An 18,412-nucleotide genomic window follows, 5' to 3' on the forward strand; every position below is an offset into this window, starting at 1 on the left:
ATTTCTTTCCCCTCCCAACACTAAAAGATTCTGCCAGTCCTAGCAAGCGCACCTCAGTCAGCAGTTTCCAGTCCACAGTGGACAGTGACTCAGCCGCTTCTATCAGCCTGAACGTGGAGCTGGACAACGTGAACTTCCATATCAAGAAGCCCTCCAAGTACCCACATGTGCCCCCTCACCCTGCTGACCAAAAAGGTAGGAGGGAGTCACCATCTGGAATATAGACAAGCTGGAGAGCTGGGCATAGGATCTTATGCCAGCCTGTCCTGGCTTCCTCTGTCCCATATGGCTGAGGGGAATTGGCATGGGTTTTGTTCCCCTCTTTCTCATTTTCCCTGCACACCCCCCCGCCGGGGGACACCCTTATTGGTTGGTTCCTTGTGTTTCTTGTTTTCTCCCTCAGTACCACCATGCCCAGTTTAAAGCTTATAGTCTTTCAAAGGAGCTACATCTGACTACTCTTCCCGTAATGTGCAACTTCCAAGGTGGCATTTCTTCGCATTTATAACATGGATGTTCTGCTCTAGTTTTTTCTCTTTCTTCATTTAACATTTTAAAACCTGTTTGCCTATGCTACTTTGCAGTAACATAGTATGTTTCTAAGCCTGTTCAGTTGCTTGAACTAGATTGGGGGAAATTACACATTTTAAAAACCTTTCACTACTATTTAAAAGGCCTATTATGCATAAAGTGTATTTACTTAAAAAATTCTTCTCTAATTGTTACAAACTGAATTCATTATTTATAGCTATTTTATTTGATGCTTTAGTGTACTGACTCAAATAATGCCGTATTCAGATCGTTTGGTAAAAATGAAAAATCAAGTAAACTGTTCCTAAAATCTAATGTAGCAGTACATAAGAAATGAAATGCCTTTTTAAAAAAAAAGGATGATTAGGTTTACATTTTTGGATGTATTAGAGACTGATTTAAATTATGCCTATACTGTGCATTATATAAAAGCAAATTGAGGGCCGGGGATTTTGCTCAGTGGTTCCCCACCTGCTTTGGAAGCACAAGGACTTGACTTCGATCCCCAATACCAAAAAAAAAAGGGGGAAGCAAATTGAAAGAGTAAACAAATCATTAGGTAGTTTATTTTGTATCATAATAATTGAAAAACTATTATACAGATGAAGCACATTATTCCATGATATTACCTGGAGTTTGAATTTGAAACATTCAACTCTATAAAGTTAAATTATCTCTTAGATCTGAAATGCTTAGGTAATTCTTTGTGCTTATTTTGAGCCTAAAAGTAACAGAAACAAGATTTTGAATTTAAACACCTATATTAAAGTAATTTAAGAAATTTACTTTTCTATAAGCTATTAGCAACATGTTGTACAATGACATTAAGAGTTAGAATAATAAAATGATGTGTCTCACTTAGAAATAAGGAATTTAGAAAGAGAAAATGGGAAAGTAGAATGACTAGAAGTGAACAATAGATTAGATACACATTTTTATGAGAATCTTCAAAACAGAAATTGGAAAAATAATGGAGAATGTCTGGGTGAGTATGAAAGGACAGTGAAGCAAATGTCATACTTGTGTGATAGTTTACTGTAGGCTGTGGTCACATGGGGAATACTAGGGTGCTGAGGCAGGCTGTGTCATGACAGAGGATGTCTGCTCTGTACACCTGTGGGCAGTTTCATTTTGCTGAAAGCAAAGTGTGAAATGCACATATAACTTGCTGATGGTTTCACCTCTTGGGACATTAAGGAAACTTTGAACATCTTGAAAGTGATCTGTCATCATAGAATTCATGGTGGTAAAGGATGGACTGCTGAGCATAGTCACCCATTTACTTGAGGAAACCTAACTTCAAACTGGTGAGAGATGAAGGAACAAGAGGTTCCACTCATGACATTTATACAGTGCAACCTCAACTTACATCTTCAGGGAAAGCGAAAACGGAAGCACCTATAGTTTAAACCCATCTTAAGTCCTCTGGAACTTCTTTGAACTCAAATCTTTAAAAAGATTGTCTGCAGAAGTTATGAATGGCAACCTTCATATGATGATGAGTCCGAAAGAGAGGCCAGCACTTTAAGAAAAATGACAGCATAGCAGAAGTCCAGATTGCATTAAAGGTTGAAGAAATGCCAAGGATATGTGAGAACAGATTCAAGTTGCCATAGAAAGAAAGAAAAATCTTCGTAGGAAAGAATATAGTTAAGAGGAAAGTGAGGTCTAAGAGAGTGAAGAGATAAGAGAATACTTGGTTATTTAAAAAATTTTATTTTATTTTATTTTTTGGTACTGGGGATCTAACTCGGGAGCTTGTGCTTGTGAGGCAGGTGGCGGAACCACTGAGCTGAATCCCTGGCCCGAACTCCTTATTCTGAAACAAGTCTATAGCCAGCCAGGTTTAGGCAGACTGAATGCCAGATTGTGGAAGGGATTTAAATCTGTATTCATGGAACTGAGGTTTGTTATTCTTGAACAATCATGTAAAATAGGAGAAAGTCTAGCTGACTCTAATGATAGATGCATTACATTTTTTAAAAAGTGGCTTTATAATGTGGCATTAAGAGCCAGCAAAATTTCAGAAAAGCTTAGTGAATATAGTGTATTGAGGTATTTGGAAAAGGATTAATAGTGATTGAGGATCTGGTTTGTTAACTAAAATAAGTCATTTTGAAAAACTTCATTTCCAATTTAGGTTGATGTGAGGTTGGTAGATTAGGAGAATATCATAGTTACAGTTTTCTTGATGTTAACTACGCATTTGATAGTCTTTCATAGCTTTGTAGACAAAGATGACAGTTTTGTACTTGAGGTGTATTACTAGTTAAAGGCAGTGGTAATTGTTTTTTTGGTACTGGGGATTGAACTAGGGTTCTTACGCTTGCAAGGCAGGTGATGGAACCACTGAGCTAAATCCCTGGTGACAGTGGTCATATTTATTTGTTAAAATCATAGGTTCTAGAGTCTTTGTGAGCTTTTTAAAATTATAAATTGACAAATTATAATTGTGTTTGTTTTTATGGGATATGAAGTGATGTTATGACCTATGTGTGCAGTGGAATGATTAAATCAGGCTGACATTATCACCTCAGATACACTACTTAGGATTTGTTTGTTTGTTTCTTGAGATAGGATCTTGCTGTATAGTTCAGGTTGGCCTTGAACTCACTGTATAGCTCTGCTGGCCTTGAACTTGCAGTGACCCTCCTGCCTTAGCCTCCTGAGTGCTAGAATTACACATGTGTACCCTATGCCTGGCAATACTTAAAATTTTTTGTGATGACATTTTCTCAGCAGTTTTAAATATACAGTGTGCTATTATTAACTGTAGTCATGTTGTATAATAGATCTCAAAAAATGTATTACCCTATTTAACTGAAACTTTCTATCCTTTGATCAACATCTCCACATATCCTCTATGCAGACTCTCACCACCACCATTCTACTTATGAGTTTTTTGGATGAAAACAAGAAAATAGTTTGATGATGTAAGAGCTTAGTAAAATCACTATTAGTTCATAAATTTGTGGCTTATTTTAATAGTAGTACAAAATACTGAAATGATAAACGATAATTCATTGTCAACAGGAAGAGATTCCAAAGTTATGCTATAGGATTTTATCTATTGTTCAACACTTATTTTTTGGTCCACACTTTCAGTGTTTTTGAGGTCCACAAATTATTAAAATGTAGAGGGAATGGATAGCATATTAGCAGAAGTAGTACTTTAAAATCTGTATTTTCTTAAGCAGTAGCTGTGACTAATAAGATGAAATTTAACACATAGTGTCATTAGCAAAAAAAAAGTCTTTTTTTTTTTTTTGAGACAAGGTCTTGCTTTGTAGTGTGGGCTAGCCTTGAACTCAGTGTGTAGCCCATTCTGGCCTTGAACTCGAGGTGATCCTCCTGCCTCAGCCTCCTGAATACTGGGATTACACTACCAAGCCTGGCCTTATATTTGGTTTTGACAGTTCTTGCTTACTAGTTTGTTCCTTATTAACAATAATAGTAATTTTTTTCATGTATCTTATGAAATTAGATTAAAATAAAACAATTTGCTGTTTTGTGGTTAAGATGAACACTACCAAAAGAGTAAAGATTATGCGAGACATGAAAGGTTTATCTGAGAGGATAGAATTCTTGCTCTGGTTTTCATTCCCTTTAAGTAAATACAAAAGGAAATGGTTCTTTTTTAGTCTTTCCATTCAAATAAAGGTAGGGCTGGGGATTTAGCTCAGTGGTTCTGCCACTTGCCTTGCCAAGTGCAAGGACTCGAGTATGATCCCACCAAAATCACTGAAATAAAGGTAATATTAAATCTTTTTTTAAATGGATTGTCCTCTTGTCTTTTACATCTGAGGAAATTTGTGTTTATAAAATTTTCTGAGATATCTGTACTTAAAAAAAAAAAAGACTGCTTCCTGGATGTTCTGGCACACTGCTATAACCCCTACTGTTCGGAAGGTTGAGGCAGGAGGATTGTAAATTTTAGGTTCTTCAGCCCTCTGCTCTGGGAGGCTGAGGCAGGAGGGTTGCAAGTCCAGCCTGTGCAACTCAGCAACATGGTGAGACCCTGTCTCAAAAGAAAACATCTTTTAAAAGATTTGGGGATGCAGCCGAGTAGTAGAATGCTTACCTAGGATGTTCTGGCTTCAAGGCCATCACCAAACACACACACACACACACACACACACACACACACACACACACACACACTCTCTCTCTCTCTCTCTCTCTCTCATACAAATCTGCTCATAATTTTTATATAGGAAAATCCATTATTTTTAGAAGCATTTAACACGTAAGTGTGATCTTTGGTTTTTTAATTTCTCACTATTGGTCTTAAAAAGTTGTACAGTTAAAATACATTTTCTCATGTATAGATTGAAAGCAGAATTCTGAACCATTCTTGGAAAGTTAGCAAGTAGAGTCCAAAGAAGAAAGGGAAAATCATAACTTCTGTAAGCCTCTTGATCAGATTTCCCTTGTACATATAAGGCACAGAGCAAATTAAGCACTCCATGAAGAGATCAAATCCAGAATGTGGGACATTACACAGGATATTTGGCCTGGATTTTTAAAAACTCTTCATTATGGAAAGGAAAACAATGTACGGGAAGTCTGTTCTAGATTAGAAGAGACAGAGCTACCAAGTGCTATGGATGAACCTTACTAGATCTAAGTTTGAGGAAAAACTATCAAAGTCATGTTGAGGACAATTGGATTAATTTCAATAGATAACTAATTGTATGACACTAAATTATATGATATTAAGATGCTAGAGATGTATTTTGAAGCATTAGTGATAAAGTGTTGTGTGTATAAGTTTAAATGATTGGTACTACTCAGCCATAAAACATGAGAAACTAGAGACATTCGTAGGAAAATGGATGCATATTGAGGCCATCCTCTTTAAGTGAAATAAATAAGGCACACATTGTAAATACTGAATAGTTTCTCTGGTGTGAAAAACTAAAAGTGCAAATAAGATCCAAATTGTATAACTGATAAAGTAAAATAGGAAGAAAAGGGCTAAAGGTGTAGGGGAAGTGGGAAGGGTAGGGGTAAAGAAATAAGGGGAAAAGAAAAAATATGAGAAGAAGTTTAAATGATTGGGGGAAACAGCATATGTATATGTAGAGAGAAAAGAAGTGTGGCCAGTCCTTAAATTGTGGAATCTATCTAAGTAGAAATCTACACCATTGTATGTTTGAATTTTTTTTCATAATATTGGGGAAAAGTCTGTCCTTTCTGAACTCATATATAAGCTTCAGTGTGAGAAGTAAGGCTTGTGAAGAACAATGAATTAGTTGAACTAACAGGATTTAGCATTATCCATTTCTGCAAGGAGAATATATAAGTAAAATTTAACATCTAATCTACATACTTGATTTAATTATTTATTACCTTTGTAAATTCTAAATAAAATGTTTTTTTCTACTTTCTGGTTGGAGGGATGAGTACATTGTATTATAAACATACTAACTTTTTTTTTTTTTTTTTTGGTACTGAGGATCGAACTCAGTACCTTGCACTTGCAAGGCAGGAGCAGCACTACTGAGCTAAATCCCTAGCCGAAACATATTTACTTTTGAAGTTTACTTGGTTATACGTGAACTTTGAAAAATTTTTGTGGAGAAGTTTTACTTTAAAGGAGATAAAATACAGTGTGGCTTAATTTGCATATTAGAAAGAACCTCATTTAAGCCATGCTTGGTCATCTCTGTAGAGGAACATTGAAGGGGAAATGAGTAAGTTTCACTTGTAAAAAAAATACTTAGAATTTTGAAAGCATTGAGAATGTGTTTAGCAGTTACCTTCTGGCAAAAATTTGGCAGTAGTTAGAACGTTTGAAAAAAACTAATAATAAAAAATTAATGTTATAACTTTATTCTCTACTAATGTTACTTTCATATAAATTTGTTTTATAGCTTATGTTCTTAACTTTAAAATGTATTCTATCAAAAAAGTGTATATATTCTATCAAGTGGCTTTTCTGTGAACTACATTGTATATAGACAAATTGATTAATTTTTTGTTGTTGTTGTTATTGGTACCGGGGGTTGAACTCGGGCCCTTGCTCTTGCAAGGTAGGTAGCGGAACCACTGAGCCAAATCCCTGGCCTTCTAGATAAATTGGTTATTAAATCACATTTATACATAAGAAAAATTGTGTAATATTTTAGGCTTGTTATACAAATTACTGTTAACTTCAGTTTTTATAAACTGATTCAGTTTTGGTAACTGAACATTTACCATTTGGTAAATGCTTAACATTTGAAGTAAAGTAAATTTTTTTGTGGTTCTGTTGAGTTATGAATTCAGGCCTATTAAGTTTAATGTGAAAAGTGTAGAACAAGTATAGAGAGCATCTTAGCACAAAGTGTTGTTGAGATTGGAGCATGATGGGTTATTATGAGTGACATGTTTGACATGTTGTATGTGGGTGTGTTCTTTGTTCATTATGCTGGCCATATGTAGTCATACGTGTTTCCTTTCCTTCCTCCTCTGTTCTCTTCCTGGTTTGCAGAGTATTTGATTTCTGACACTGGAGGACAACAACTCTCAATAAGTGATGCCTTCATCAAAGGTAATTTTACCAACAGTTGTACAGTGGATGATGTCTTGTTCTTGAAGGTATTCTTAGGGTGTAGCGCAGTGATTGACATAGAATAGGTGATGAAAATATATTTGATTGTTTTAATATTATAGGACCACAGTTTTTTATATGTGTAATGACTGAGAATATTAAAAGACATTAATGTAAACTTGGACTTGATTTGAGAGAAAATCTACCTGAAAAGTAGTTGTTTGAAAGCTTTTGAATACAATTTCAGTTTCATTTTTAAAGACATTAATGGTTTATTTTATTTATTTATTTATTTATTTATTTTTTGAGACAGGGTCTCACTATGTAGTTGAGACTGACCTGCAACTCACTATGTAGCCCATGCTGCTCTCAAACTCACAGCGATCCTCCTGCCTCAGCCTCCTGAGTGCTGGGATTACAGGCGTGCATCACCACGCCTGGCTGGTTTATATTTTCTTACATTATGAATATAATATTAAATATTGGTACACATATCATTGAGGATTGCCAACTTTGTCCAGAAGCCCAAAGGCAGATATCTTCTACTCGAGGATACTGCTTGCTGTTGTACAGTTTTGAATAGAAGTAGACAAAAGGGATATGTAAGTATTTGCTTATCAGTTCTTTGATTCAAAATATATAAGCCTTTTCTTATGCCTTCCTTACTTGCCGTACTGTGGAATAAAAAGACATACCATGTTTGTCCTCAGCATTCCACAGTTTTGTCTTCTGATAATGGCTGGTGCTCCTTCGCAGTGTCTTTTCTGGCTCCTGGGGCTCAGATAGTAAAGGTGGGGCACTTTGGTACAGGGAGTCCCTATAGCTTATCTCTTCATTTGCTGGGCTTTTGAAATTTCACCTCCACACACCTGATTCAGCTGGATTGTTCAGTAGAAAAAATTTTTCAGTCCCATTATTACTACTATTAGTAGTAGTAGTATTCAGCAGTTACTTAGTGAGCATCTTTTTTGCAGAGCATTTGCTATCAAATTTTGTCTTGATCTACCTTCGCTCTTTTTACAAATTTAAAGACTTAATAAAACTTTAAATTGCTGTGTATCATTTTAATATTTCTTTGTAGTTTATTTTTGGGTCAATCTTGATACAATTTTGTTAAAAGTCTCTGGAGTATCACTCTGAGTTTGAGGCCAGCCTCGACCACATAGCAAGACCCTGTATCAGAAAACCAAAACAAAACAAAAAAACCCAAAACAACAAAAAAAACCCCAAATTGTTTGGATAGACTTTCCACACTGTCACTTGTTCAGATACCTGAGCAGAACTGCTGCCTTGACAGTTCAGTACCCACAGTATCAATATTAATTCTGCAGGCATTTGGATTTTGATCGATTGCAGTTTTCCATTTGTGATTTTGTGGGGAAAATACACACTTTCTTCTTTATTATTACAAAATATGTTAAAGTACAGTGCAAAAAGCAGTTTTGTTTGCCTTTCAGAAGCCATTTTTGTATTCTTGGCTTGATCCTAGTCCTTTATGTAAATTTGCTTTTTTCAGTTTATTTTGGGTTTTGGATCTTATCAGTTACTTCTCTTTTGCTTTTCCTTTTTGCAGTGCTGGGAATCTGTGGTCAAACCCAGGCCCTTGCATAGGCTAGGCACATAGACCACTGAGCTATACCACAGCCTCTGCTTCTGTATTTTTAATATATTTGTGTATGTACATATGTATTTATGTATGATGACATTTTATGTATTGTGTATTTATTATATGTCTGCCATTTTATACCAATAATTTATATTGGCCAACATAAAAAATTTAAAAAGAGAAATTGGTAATTTGCACCTGTGTGAGTAGATGGTGTACAATGTGATGATGAAGTATTAACTTCTTTTTTATACTTAGAATCCTTGTTTAATCGCCGAGTAGAGGAAAAATCCAAAGAACTGCCTTTTACACCTTTGGGTTGGCATCATAACAATCTGGAGCTCCTGAGAGAGGAGAATGGGGAGAAACAAGCCATGGAGAGGTTGCTGTAAGGCACTGTTTTAATTTAATTTTCTATTTTCAGAACCTTCAGTGACTTAGGCAAGTGAATAGTTTCTCAAACTACCACATTTTACATCTTAAAATTTCATTTCATCAAATTAATGGAGACATCTTAATTGACTACATTCACAGATTTCATTTACTGTATGTGCAAAAACCACTAAGGTGCAGATATATGAAATAATGAGATCTTGAGAGATGTAATTGAGATACTTCTTTGTAGACTGCTTATTATGTTTTCAGAAATCATGTCTAGCTGTATTAACTATGCAAACTTCTGTTTTGTAACATTTTTGTAGTTCAGCTAATCATAACCACATGATGGCACTTCTCCAGCAGTTGCTCCATAATGACTCATTATCACCCTCTTGGAGGGACATCATTGTGTCACTAGTCTGCCAGGTTGTTCAGACAGTCCGACCTGATGTCAAGAACCAGGATGATGACATGGATATCCGTCAATTTGTCCACATTAAAAAGGTGGGCTCTCCTAATGCTCTGTAAATATGAGGAATGGGTGAGGCCAGCCTGATGGCAGTTTGTCTCCTACTGGTAATCTACAAAGTCATCGCTGTAAGGGTTACTGAGTGATTGGTGGGTGTTTTGCTGTCTGCTTTGTTAGCAGTGCACTTAGTGACTGTGGGAGCCACGCAGGAAGTGAGAGGTGGATGGAAGGGGCAAGTTGAGTGGAGGATGAGGTGGAAACCAAACAAATACAGTTGTTTGCTTTTTCACTTCTTCTTCTTGACATACTAGTTATGAGAAAGCCTGTTCTCACCAGTCTGTAGCTGTTTGGAGAAAAATCAGTGGCTAATTGCTTTAAGTAATGGAGTTCGTGTATTTTTCACGTATTTAACTTAAACAATATTGGTTTTAATCACTGTAGATTTATTCAGTCACTGAGTATTTTAGAGTCAAATATTACATTAGAGAATAGGGATAGGAAAATAGACCATCATGCAAAGAGATGCCATTAGTCATTGGCTAAAAGGAATAAAGGTATTCTGGAACTTCTTGTGCTTATTAGATCATGTAATAGTTAAAATAAAACATGTAAAAAAAATAAGAGCATTCACCTGAATGGATTTTAAGGATTTATCTTTGAATTTTTTTTTTTTATTATTCCATTAGATTCCTGGTGGAAAGAAATTTGATTCTGTGGTTGTCAATGGCTTTGTTTGTACGAAGAACATTGCACATAAAAAGGTAATGTGATTCAAGTCAATGCTGAAGTAAAGCAGATTATGACTGGGAGCTCAGGTAACAAGTTGGGATCCCTTAATCATGGAAGAATGGGCAGATAGGCATCAAGGGCAACTAACAGTGTCTGCCATACAGGTGAAATTTTGGAGGTTCGTGGAAGGTCTTCTCGAGTTGATGGTAAATGGATTATAATTTGCATAAAGGGAATTCATCAGGTTGAAGGGAGGAGGAAGTCTAGGCTTTCAGAGCAACAGGATTCTAGAATATTGATGATATTATTTCTCTTTAGATCCTGCCACATCTTAGGGTGATATGGTTCTTCTGGAGTCCAAGAGGCATAATGGTTTGGTTACTTTTCTCATTGCTATGACAAAATACCTGACACCTGAAGTTATGGAGAAAAGGTTTATTTGGCTCACAGTTTGTATAGGTTTTAGTCCGCAGTTAGCTGGTTCCAAGGCAGAGTAACAGGGCTGACAGGCATCACAAAGGAGAAACAGTTCATTGTAGGCAGAAAATAGTGAAGCAACAAGGGGCGACCATAGCTCTTTCTATTCTTTATATCTCATCTGGGCTACTTAGGGCAGGTAGCATTCACACCCTTACTCCTAGTGCCCTGGTCCTAGCATTGCATCATGAATCAATCCCATACTCTCCATCCAGCCACCTCTGAAAAGCCTCACCCATAACTATATGAGTCCTTTTGGGGGCATCTTCAACACAAACCATAGCACTTAGCATTGTAATACTGTTCTCCATTGTAGGGCTAAGCTACAGAACTATCACTGTTACTCTGTCTTCCTTCTCACCTGTGCTATCTCTGCCCTCAGTCTTGAAGCTTTTTTCCTGCACTAGCAAGGAGGTTGGAGTAAAATACTTTGGGGATTAAGGAATCTCTGAGCTTGTCACATGTCAGATGGGCAATGGCAGATGAGGCCAGAAGAAGCAGGCAAGGGCTTTGTATTCCAGTAACAGACTTAAATTTTGCTTGGAAAGCTTCTGATTCTCAGAGAACAGTATATAGCATGATCACCTGGGGGCCTAGTGAAACATGTTGATTCCTAAGCTCAGCCCCTTACAAATTCTCATTTAAAAGATTTAGGAGTGTGGGACTGCCTGGATGCCAAGGAGGGAATCATGGTGCACATTAAAATAGGAACTCCAGTGCTATATGCATGTGTGGAAATAGCACAACTAACCCCATCAATATGTACAACTAATACATTTTGATAAAAGATTAATAGATAAAACAGAAGACAGAGGCACTCCAAATTTTTCCAGTGTCACTTTGTTGGTTCTCACATTTTGGTGACCTATTGATATATGTAGAAGTGTTCTCAGACCTTGCTGTGCTCCAGATTCACCAAGGGAATTTATTAAAAATAGAGATACCCTGGCCTCACTTCTGGAGATACTAACTTTTGTTACAGTTAAGAGCTGAGGGAGAGCTGGGCATGGTGGCGCATGCCTATAATCCCAGCACTTGGGAGGCTGAGGCAGGAGGATTGCTGAGGTTGAGATGAGCCTGGGCTACATAGTGAGTTCCAGGTCAGTCTCGACTACATAGTGAGACCCTGTCTCAAAAAACCAAAAAAAAAAAAAAAAAGCTGAGGGAGATTCCTAGCTCGAGTGAGTAGATTGATAAACTGTAGTCCTGTTTTTCATTCTTTTTTAAATGGAGACTAATACAGTTGTCCCTCGGCATCCACAGTGAATTCGTTCCAGGGTCCTCTGGTGATGTTAATAATGTGAAGATGCTCAAGCTCTCTCTATAAAATGGTGTAGTATTTGCATATAATCTTGCATACTCTTCTGCTTACTTTACGTCATTGTTAGATTATTTATAACTGTAATGTAAATTTTGGTTAGTAGTAGTTATACTATATATTGTATAGGAAATCACAAGAAAAAAAAATCTCTGCATATTTACACACATGGTTCTTTCTCCCCCACATATTTTCTGTCTGATTGGTTGACCCCATGGATTGAATCCATGGCTGTGGAACTCATAGATATGGAGGGTTGACTGTAAGACATTGTGCCTCCAGAAGATTGTTAGTAAAAGTATGATAAGTAAAAGTATGCTTGGGTTCAGTATTATTTCATAGCAGGCTTTCCTTATGACCCACCCTGCTTCCTCCAGGGTGTACTTTTATCTTGCTTTTTCCTCTTTTCCACCGCCTGAGCTCACTCTGCAGAGCCAGTTTCTCTCTCACTCTTCACTTTTACTTTCTCAAATAAACTTTGCCGCTGGAAAAAAAAAATTCCATAGCAATGGCCCCAGATCAGGTACTATTTCATTAGTAGACAAAAAAATTTTATTAGTATGTGTTTGCGGTTCGTGGAGTTTACAGTCATCTTGGGGAATTGGGTATACAGTACAACTTTTTTTTTAACTAATCCCTTTCCCCTTCTATCCCTCTCTCCCTCCTCCTCTGATTCCCCTTTCACCTATTTCATACTTGTTGATATAGCTCATATTATTACATGTAGTGTTTACATTGATTGGTGTAATTAGGGTCCTGTATATGGCACATCTTTATTCCTCTCATTTCATTAATAGCCTTATTAAAATAAAATTACTCTTTAAAGTTGTATTTTAACCAGATTAAGTGATGTTTACTTTTAAGCCAAATTAAATTAATAGGTAAATGTGTTTTTCTCAGGAATTGCAGAATTGCAGAGCTATATGTGCCTGTGGTAGAAATGCATGCATGAATGACTATCTTGACCCTCTGATCATATTTAGAGATAGTCTTACGTTTGCAATGGCTGAAAGACCCCTGAATATCATTCCTTAGGTAGTGAGTCACTGTTCTCAGAGCTCTTTGCCAGTGTGAGCTCTGTAAGTGAGGTCAGTATGATACCGTGATTACAGTGTGCAGGCCAGGCTACCCGTGGCATTTTGTTGCATGGTTGGGATACATTTCCTGAGTCTCTACTTTTGGAGATGGTTTAAAATTTTCTTTTTAACTTCATGTTACCCAGTTCAGCTTGCCAACTGAAATGATTATTTGAAAATTTAGTCTATTAGAAATATGTTCAGGAGGTATTTTTAACTCTTTTCTTCCTCTTCTACCCATTTGGAAGTTTATTCTGTTACAGATATGTTAAGGGGGCATTTGAGTTTTGTTTTGTTTTGTTTTGTTTTTCCTTATTTACCTCTCTTGAAAAGAATTTTTTTTTATTGCATTTTGGGTTTTTTTTGAGAGGGTCTCACTATATAGTTCAGGCTGGCCTTGAACTCAGAGCAATCCTCTTACCTCCGTGTCCTGAGTGTTAGGATTACAGATGTGCACCACCACACCCAGCTTACTTGAATTTTTATTTTTTTACATCAGACAATAATTTGCACTTGAGAGCTCCAATATGTTTTATAGGTTCAATTCTTATTAATAGCTTTCTGTGAGTGGGAAACGGGGGGCAGTTTGTAGGTAAAAAGTATTCACATAAACATACAAATAGTGGTTTTTCTCAACCATTATGACTACCTAACCAGTTTTGAATCATAAATAATGAATAATATGTACATAAAATACCCAACAGTACCATAACTGTACAATATTTTTTTAAAATTTATTTTTTTTATTAGTATATATGTGATAATATTTATATTCGTTGTGGGAAGTTGGTACATGTACGTAACACAACTCACCTGCTTTTTCTTTCTCTTCTTTTCCCTCCATCTCTTGAATAGAAATTTGCTATCAGAGTTGATCTCGTGAAGTTTGTGAAATAGCCTTTTTGTAAGCCCTGCATGATATCCTCTTACAGCATTAAAGTTTTAAAAAAGTTAAGAGTATAAAGGGATAGACTTACCACCTAAAAGCCACATTTTAAAAATTTTTGCCTTGGTCTGAACAAATTATTTATTTTGAAAAAAATAAAGTAACCTAAAAGTACTAAATGAGAATATATTCACACTCGTAAAATGATATGCTTTAAGTTACTAGTAATTATGAGCAGTGGGAATTTAGAATTATGACTAAAAGAGGTCTGTATAAAATGCAAACTTTAGCAGCTTTAACAACTGTTCATTTTATTTCAGATGAATTCTTGTATTAAAAACCCCAAAATTCTTCTGTTGAAGTGTTCCATTGAGTATCTCTACAGAGAAGAAACTAAGTTTACTTGCATTGATCCTATTGTGCTTCAGGTATTATTTACTACTGAATATTAATAATTCGGAGGGATGTGATTTTTAAAAATTAATTTTATTAGTATACTTTAGATATAAAGATCATTCATCATAGAGAATTTGTACTTGTACATGATATATCTTGATTCTTCTTTTTTTCCCATTCCTTTTCCTCTAACCCTTCTTCCCCTCCTTATCTACAGAAGCTTTGTTACCATTTTTTTCTTTTCTTCTCTTTTTTTTTCTCCTTTTGAAGGATGTATTTTACTATGATACTTGGGATCTCTTAATTATTTTTAAAGGAAATGTCTTGCTCATGTTATATTTTAAAAATTTATTGTAAAAGATACTTATATGTATTATTTAGAACTAGCTTGCTCAACCCTCTGTCACTCATTTTTAAAGTGCTAAATTGTTAAAGGGAACACATGATTGTTTGGGAATATATTGAAGACAAAAGTGAAACCCAGATACTGGATTCTCTTTCCCACTTGGGCCACTGATTTACTGAGAAAATTTCTGGAACTTTTCAGGTCCTGATAGAATCTCCAGTTTATAATGTTGCCTGTTCTACTAAAAGACATTTCTGAAATACCATTTAACTTGTATATAGTTGGTGAGAAGGGAAATGCCAGATGGAAGTTGTGCTGGTTTCTGTGTGGTTTTCCTAAGCAAGGGGGCCCAGAATAGCTGTAGTAAGATTATAATCCTCATCTAGAATTAAAAATAGCCTTAGCTGTTATACAGGCAAGACTCTTTTTAGAGCTGCTTGTTTGTTTGTTTGTTTGTTTGTTTGTTTAAGACAGGATGTTGCTATATAATTCAGGTGTCCTTGAACTAACTCACTATGTAGCCCAGGCTGGCCTTGAACTTGATGTGATCCTCCTGCCTCAGCCTCCTGAGTACTGCAGTTACAGATATGCACCAGGACGCCTAACTTTAGGCTCTGTTTTAAGAAGTTAAAAGTGATCATTTCCTTGCAGGCCCTCTCCCCAGGGAGGTGTAACTGAGCCCTATGTGTCTGTTGGTAGTCTTACTGCTCAGCACTCTGTGTCCTGATGTATGGTTGTAGTTCTTTATGTGACTTTTAAATTTCCTTTGAGGAAGCCTTGATCTCTGCTAGCTGGCTGTCTGGGCTGTCCAAGTTCTCTGTTGAAGTGTTAGTGCTATGGATATGAAACTGTATGGATTTGAAGTCTCCTGCACATGTTTTTCTCAGAAATGCTGTTAATTTTAATTTGTGGTCATTCAAATGGGTCATTCAAATGTGGTTGATTCAAAATGGGAAGTTTTTAGCATAAATGTCATATTACAGGAGAAATTTATGCCTACTTACAGAAATATTTAGGAAAAGCATGTTTGAAAATTCAAGGTGATCACATTTTCCCAATCATTTTTGTTCTGAATTCATAGATGCCAGTAAGCAAAACTGAGCTTGGTTAAAGGCCTAGTGCATTTTGAAACTGTGCTCTTGATCTTAAGCCTGTTACTCTGGCCTCAGTCTTTTTGGACTCAACTAATGTCACCAGTAAAAAATGAGAGGCTTAGATTTAGTTCTACTTTTGATTACTATGACTTTTCAGTAGAGAATTTAAAAGGAATGAGAGGAAACACAATTAGTGTCATTTACAGAATGTGAAAAACTTTGATTTTTGTTTTTTTGCGGTGATGGGAATCAGGGGCACACTTGTTCATCATGCCCTGAACTCTGCCACTGAGTTCTGCATCCATCCGCAGTCTTGGAGTTTTTCTGGTCTCACAGAAGATTTTAGCAGAGGACTTTAAAAGGATTAGGTCACAACTGCATTGATTATAAGATGCATCCTGGTTGTAGAGATATTAAAGTGAAGTAGAGCAATTGAAATCCATAGATATTATTGTATTATTTAAATTTGCCTACTTTATTATTGCAATCAGCTTACAAAATAAAATCTTTTCATGTTAGAGAAGTGTGCTGAGGTTAGATATGTTAGAAACATGATTTTTCTAGATGTGGTGGTGCATGCCTATAATTCCAGCACTTGGGAGGCTGAGGCAGGAGAAGCTCTGCATGTTTGAGGGCTGCCTGAGCTACATCATGAGTTCGAGAACAGCCAGAACTACACAGTGACACCTTGAAGCAAAAAAAGCCAAAAACCAAAACAACAACAACAAAATAAAACCAAAAGAAACAAGATTCAGCTCAGAAAATGTAAAGCATCTTGTTCATCATTTCTTTTAGATAGTTTCATGGTGCTTTTAACTCCTGCCCTAGTAATCTTTTTGAATTGAAAAAAAGATTTGAATTCAAAGTTTCAGCTGATTTTTTTCCTTTCTTTTCTTTTCTTCCCTTCCTTTCCTTTCTTTTCCCTTTTTTCTTATTTTTCCCTTCATCTTTCTCCTTTCCTTTCTTTCCTCTCCTCTCTTCTTCTTGTCTACCCAGGGTGGAATTACTAATTAGAGAAGAAACAGAAAGGTAGATAGAAAAAGGAGAATGAGGAACAAAGGGGTGAGGAGATTATTAGGCTGTGACTTTAGACTGTCTCCTGGGGCAGGGCCCGTGAACTCTGTTGGTCTGCCAAGCTCTCTGTACTCAGTGCTCTACCTCCTGGTACTCTTACCTGGCTGAGCTTGGACAAGGGCATCTTTTTCATGCAGTGTTTCACGTACAATTGTAGTACTTAATTAGAACTGAGAAGAAATTTATTTGCCATCCATATACTAGAGGCAGAAACTTTAAAAAGTTGATTTTAATTATACTTTATTGGAACTGCAAAAATAAAGACATTTTTAATGCTATTAAATTATAACTGAGGGCCAGGGATTTAGTTCAGTGGTGCCGCCACCTGCCTTGCAAGAGTAAGGACCTGAGTTCCATCCCCAGTACCTCACCCAAAAATATTGTAACTGAGTCAGCAGAGTAGAAAATTAATACATTTCAGGGGGCAAATTCCATTTTGTTACTAATGGGAGAATTTGAAACTGTAAGTTTGTCTTAGGAAAGCAGGCAAAGACTAGAAGAAATATACTCCATAACTGGTCACGTTCATTGCAGAAATAAGCTCATGTATTGCTAGTGGCTAACACGAATACAGTCTTGCTCAGAAAACACTGTTGGTACATAGAGCAGGAGTTAGAATCATGTACATTTTCAGTTGTTTCTTATGTAGAGCCCGGAAATTTTATAAAAGAGTTAACACATTGAATTCTTTTAACTCTGGTTATTATTTAAAATATTCATTTGCTTTGAATGATGAAGTTATATTAATTTACATTTTAGATTGCTGGGTGTTCAAGGTAGATTATGATTGGTTGGGAGTTTGGAACTAGGAAGTAGCTGAAATAGCATCAGTTGAAGAGCTAGTTTTTCTAATATTCCAAAGAAGAGATGCTTCTGGGAAAGAGAGAATTCATAACCATATTAAAAGCATTTAAACATTGCTTTTATTCGGGAGGGTTATGAGGTTAGATTTAGTGATTGCTCAATGCAATTTTTTAACCTCTGAGCACTAGCTAATTGGAAGTTCAAGTTTTGTAATATAGGCTATTTAAGGATTGAAATTCTTTCAAACTGAAATTAGTTGGAGAATGGAATTACTCTTGAAAATCTTCAGCATAATCAGTTTAGAATGATGACTGAAATTCTTGATTATATTTGAATTAATTTTGTGTCAGACTTATTTGTGGGTAAAACACTTAGGCTGAGATTTATATTAATAATTAAGTTGTCTTGATATTTTAATTTGTCTAGGTCTTGAATGGTTATAATATTTCTGGTTTATCTGACTTAGGAAAGGGAATTCCTAAAGAATTATGTTCAGCGAATAGTTGATGTTCGACCCACATTGGTCCTGGTTGAGAAAACAGTGTCTCGGATTGCCCAGGACATGTTACTGGAACATGGTATTACATTGGTCATTAATGTAAAGTCCGTGAGTGCTCTTATTTTTATATCACTGTAAAAATGAATGCTTTCAGATTCACAGTATGTGTGTATGTAATTCACAGTATATATATA

General features: G+C 36.0%; 1 protein-coding gene across 14 annotated transcripts in view; it reads left to right on the forward strand.

Moving 5' to 3' along the window:
* The window catches only part of Pikfyve (phosphoinositide kinase, FYVE-type zinc finger containing), a 120,655-nt gene that overhangs the window by 46,831 nt on the left and 55,412 nt on the right, over positions 1-18,412 (forward strand). For 13 of the 14 annotated variants that reach the window (XR_778673.2, XM_010616067.2, XM_010616065.3 and 10 more), the window contains 7 exons: positions 28-195; positions 7,007-7,066; positions 8,931-9,060; positions 9,374-9,554; positions 10,206-10,280; positions 14,326-14,433; positions 18,186-18,326. Coding sequence is in view for 13 of the 14 variants with exons in the window: in XM_010616067.2 (XP_010614369.1) it covers positions 28-195; positions 7,007-7,066; positions 8,931-9,060; positions 9,374-9,554; positions 10,206-10,280; positions 14,326-14,433; positions 18,186-18,326 (863 nt within the window). In the remaining variant the exon portion in view is untranslated. The remainder of the gene's footprint in view (positions 1-27; positions 196-7,006; positions 7,067-8,930; positions 9,061-9,373; positions 9,555-10,205; positions 10,281-14,325; positions 14,434-18,185; positions 18,327-18,412) is intronic. The other variant, XM_019206327.2, reaches the window with a different exon arrangement.

The sequence above is a fragment of the Fukomys damarensis genome, unplaced genomic scaffold, assembly GCF_012274545.1.
Source record: "Fukomys damarensis isolate Sample0158 unplaced genomic scaffold, DMR_v1.0_HiC HiC_scaffold_16, whole genome shotgun sequence".
NCBI lineage: Eukaryota > Metazoa > Chordata > Mammalia > Rodentia > Bathyergidae > Fukomys > Fukomys damarensis.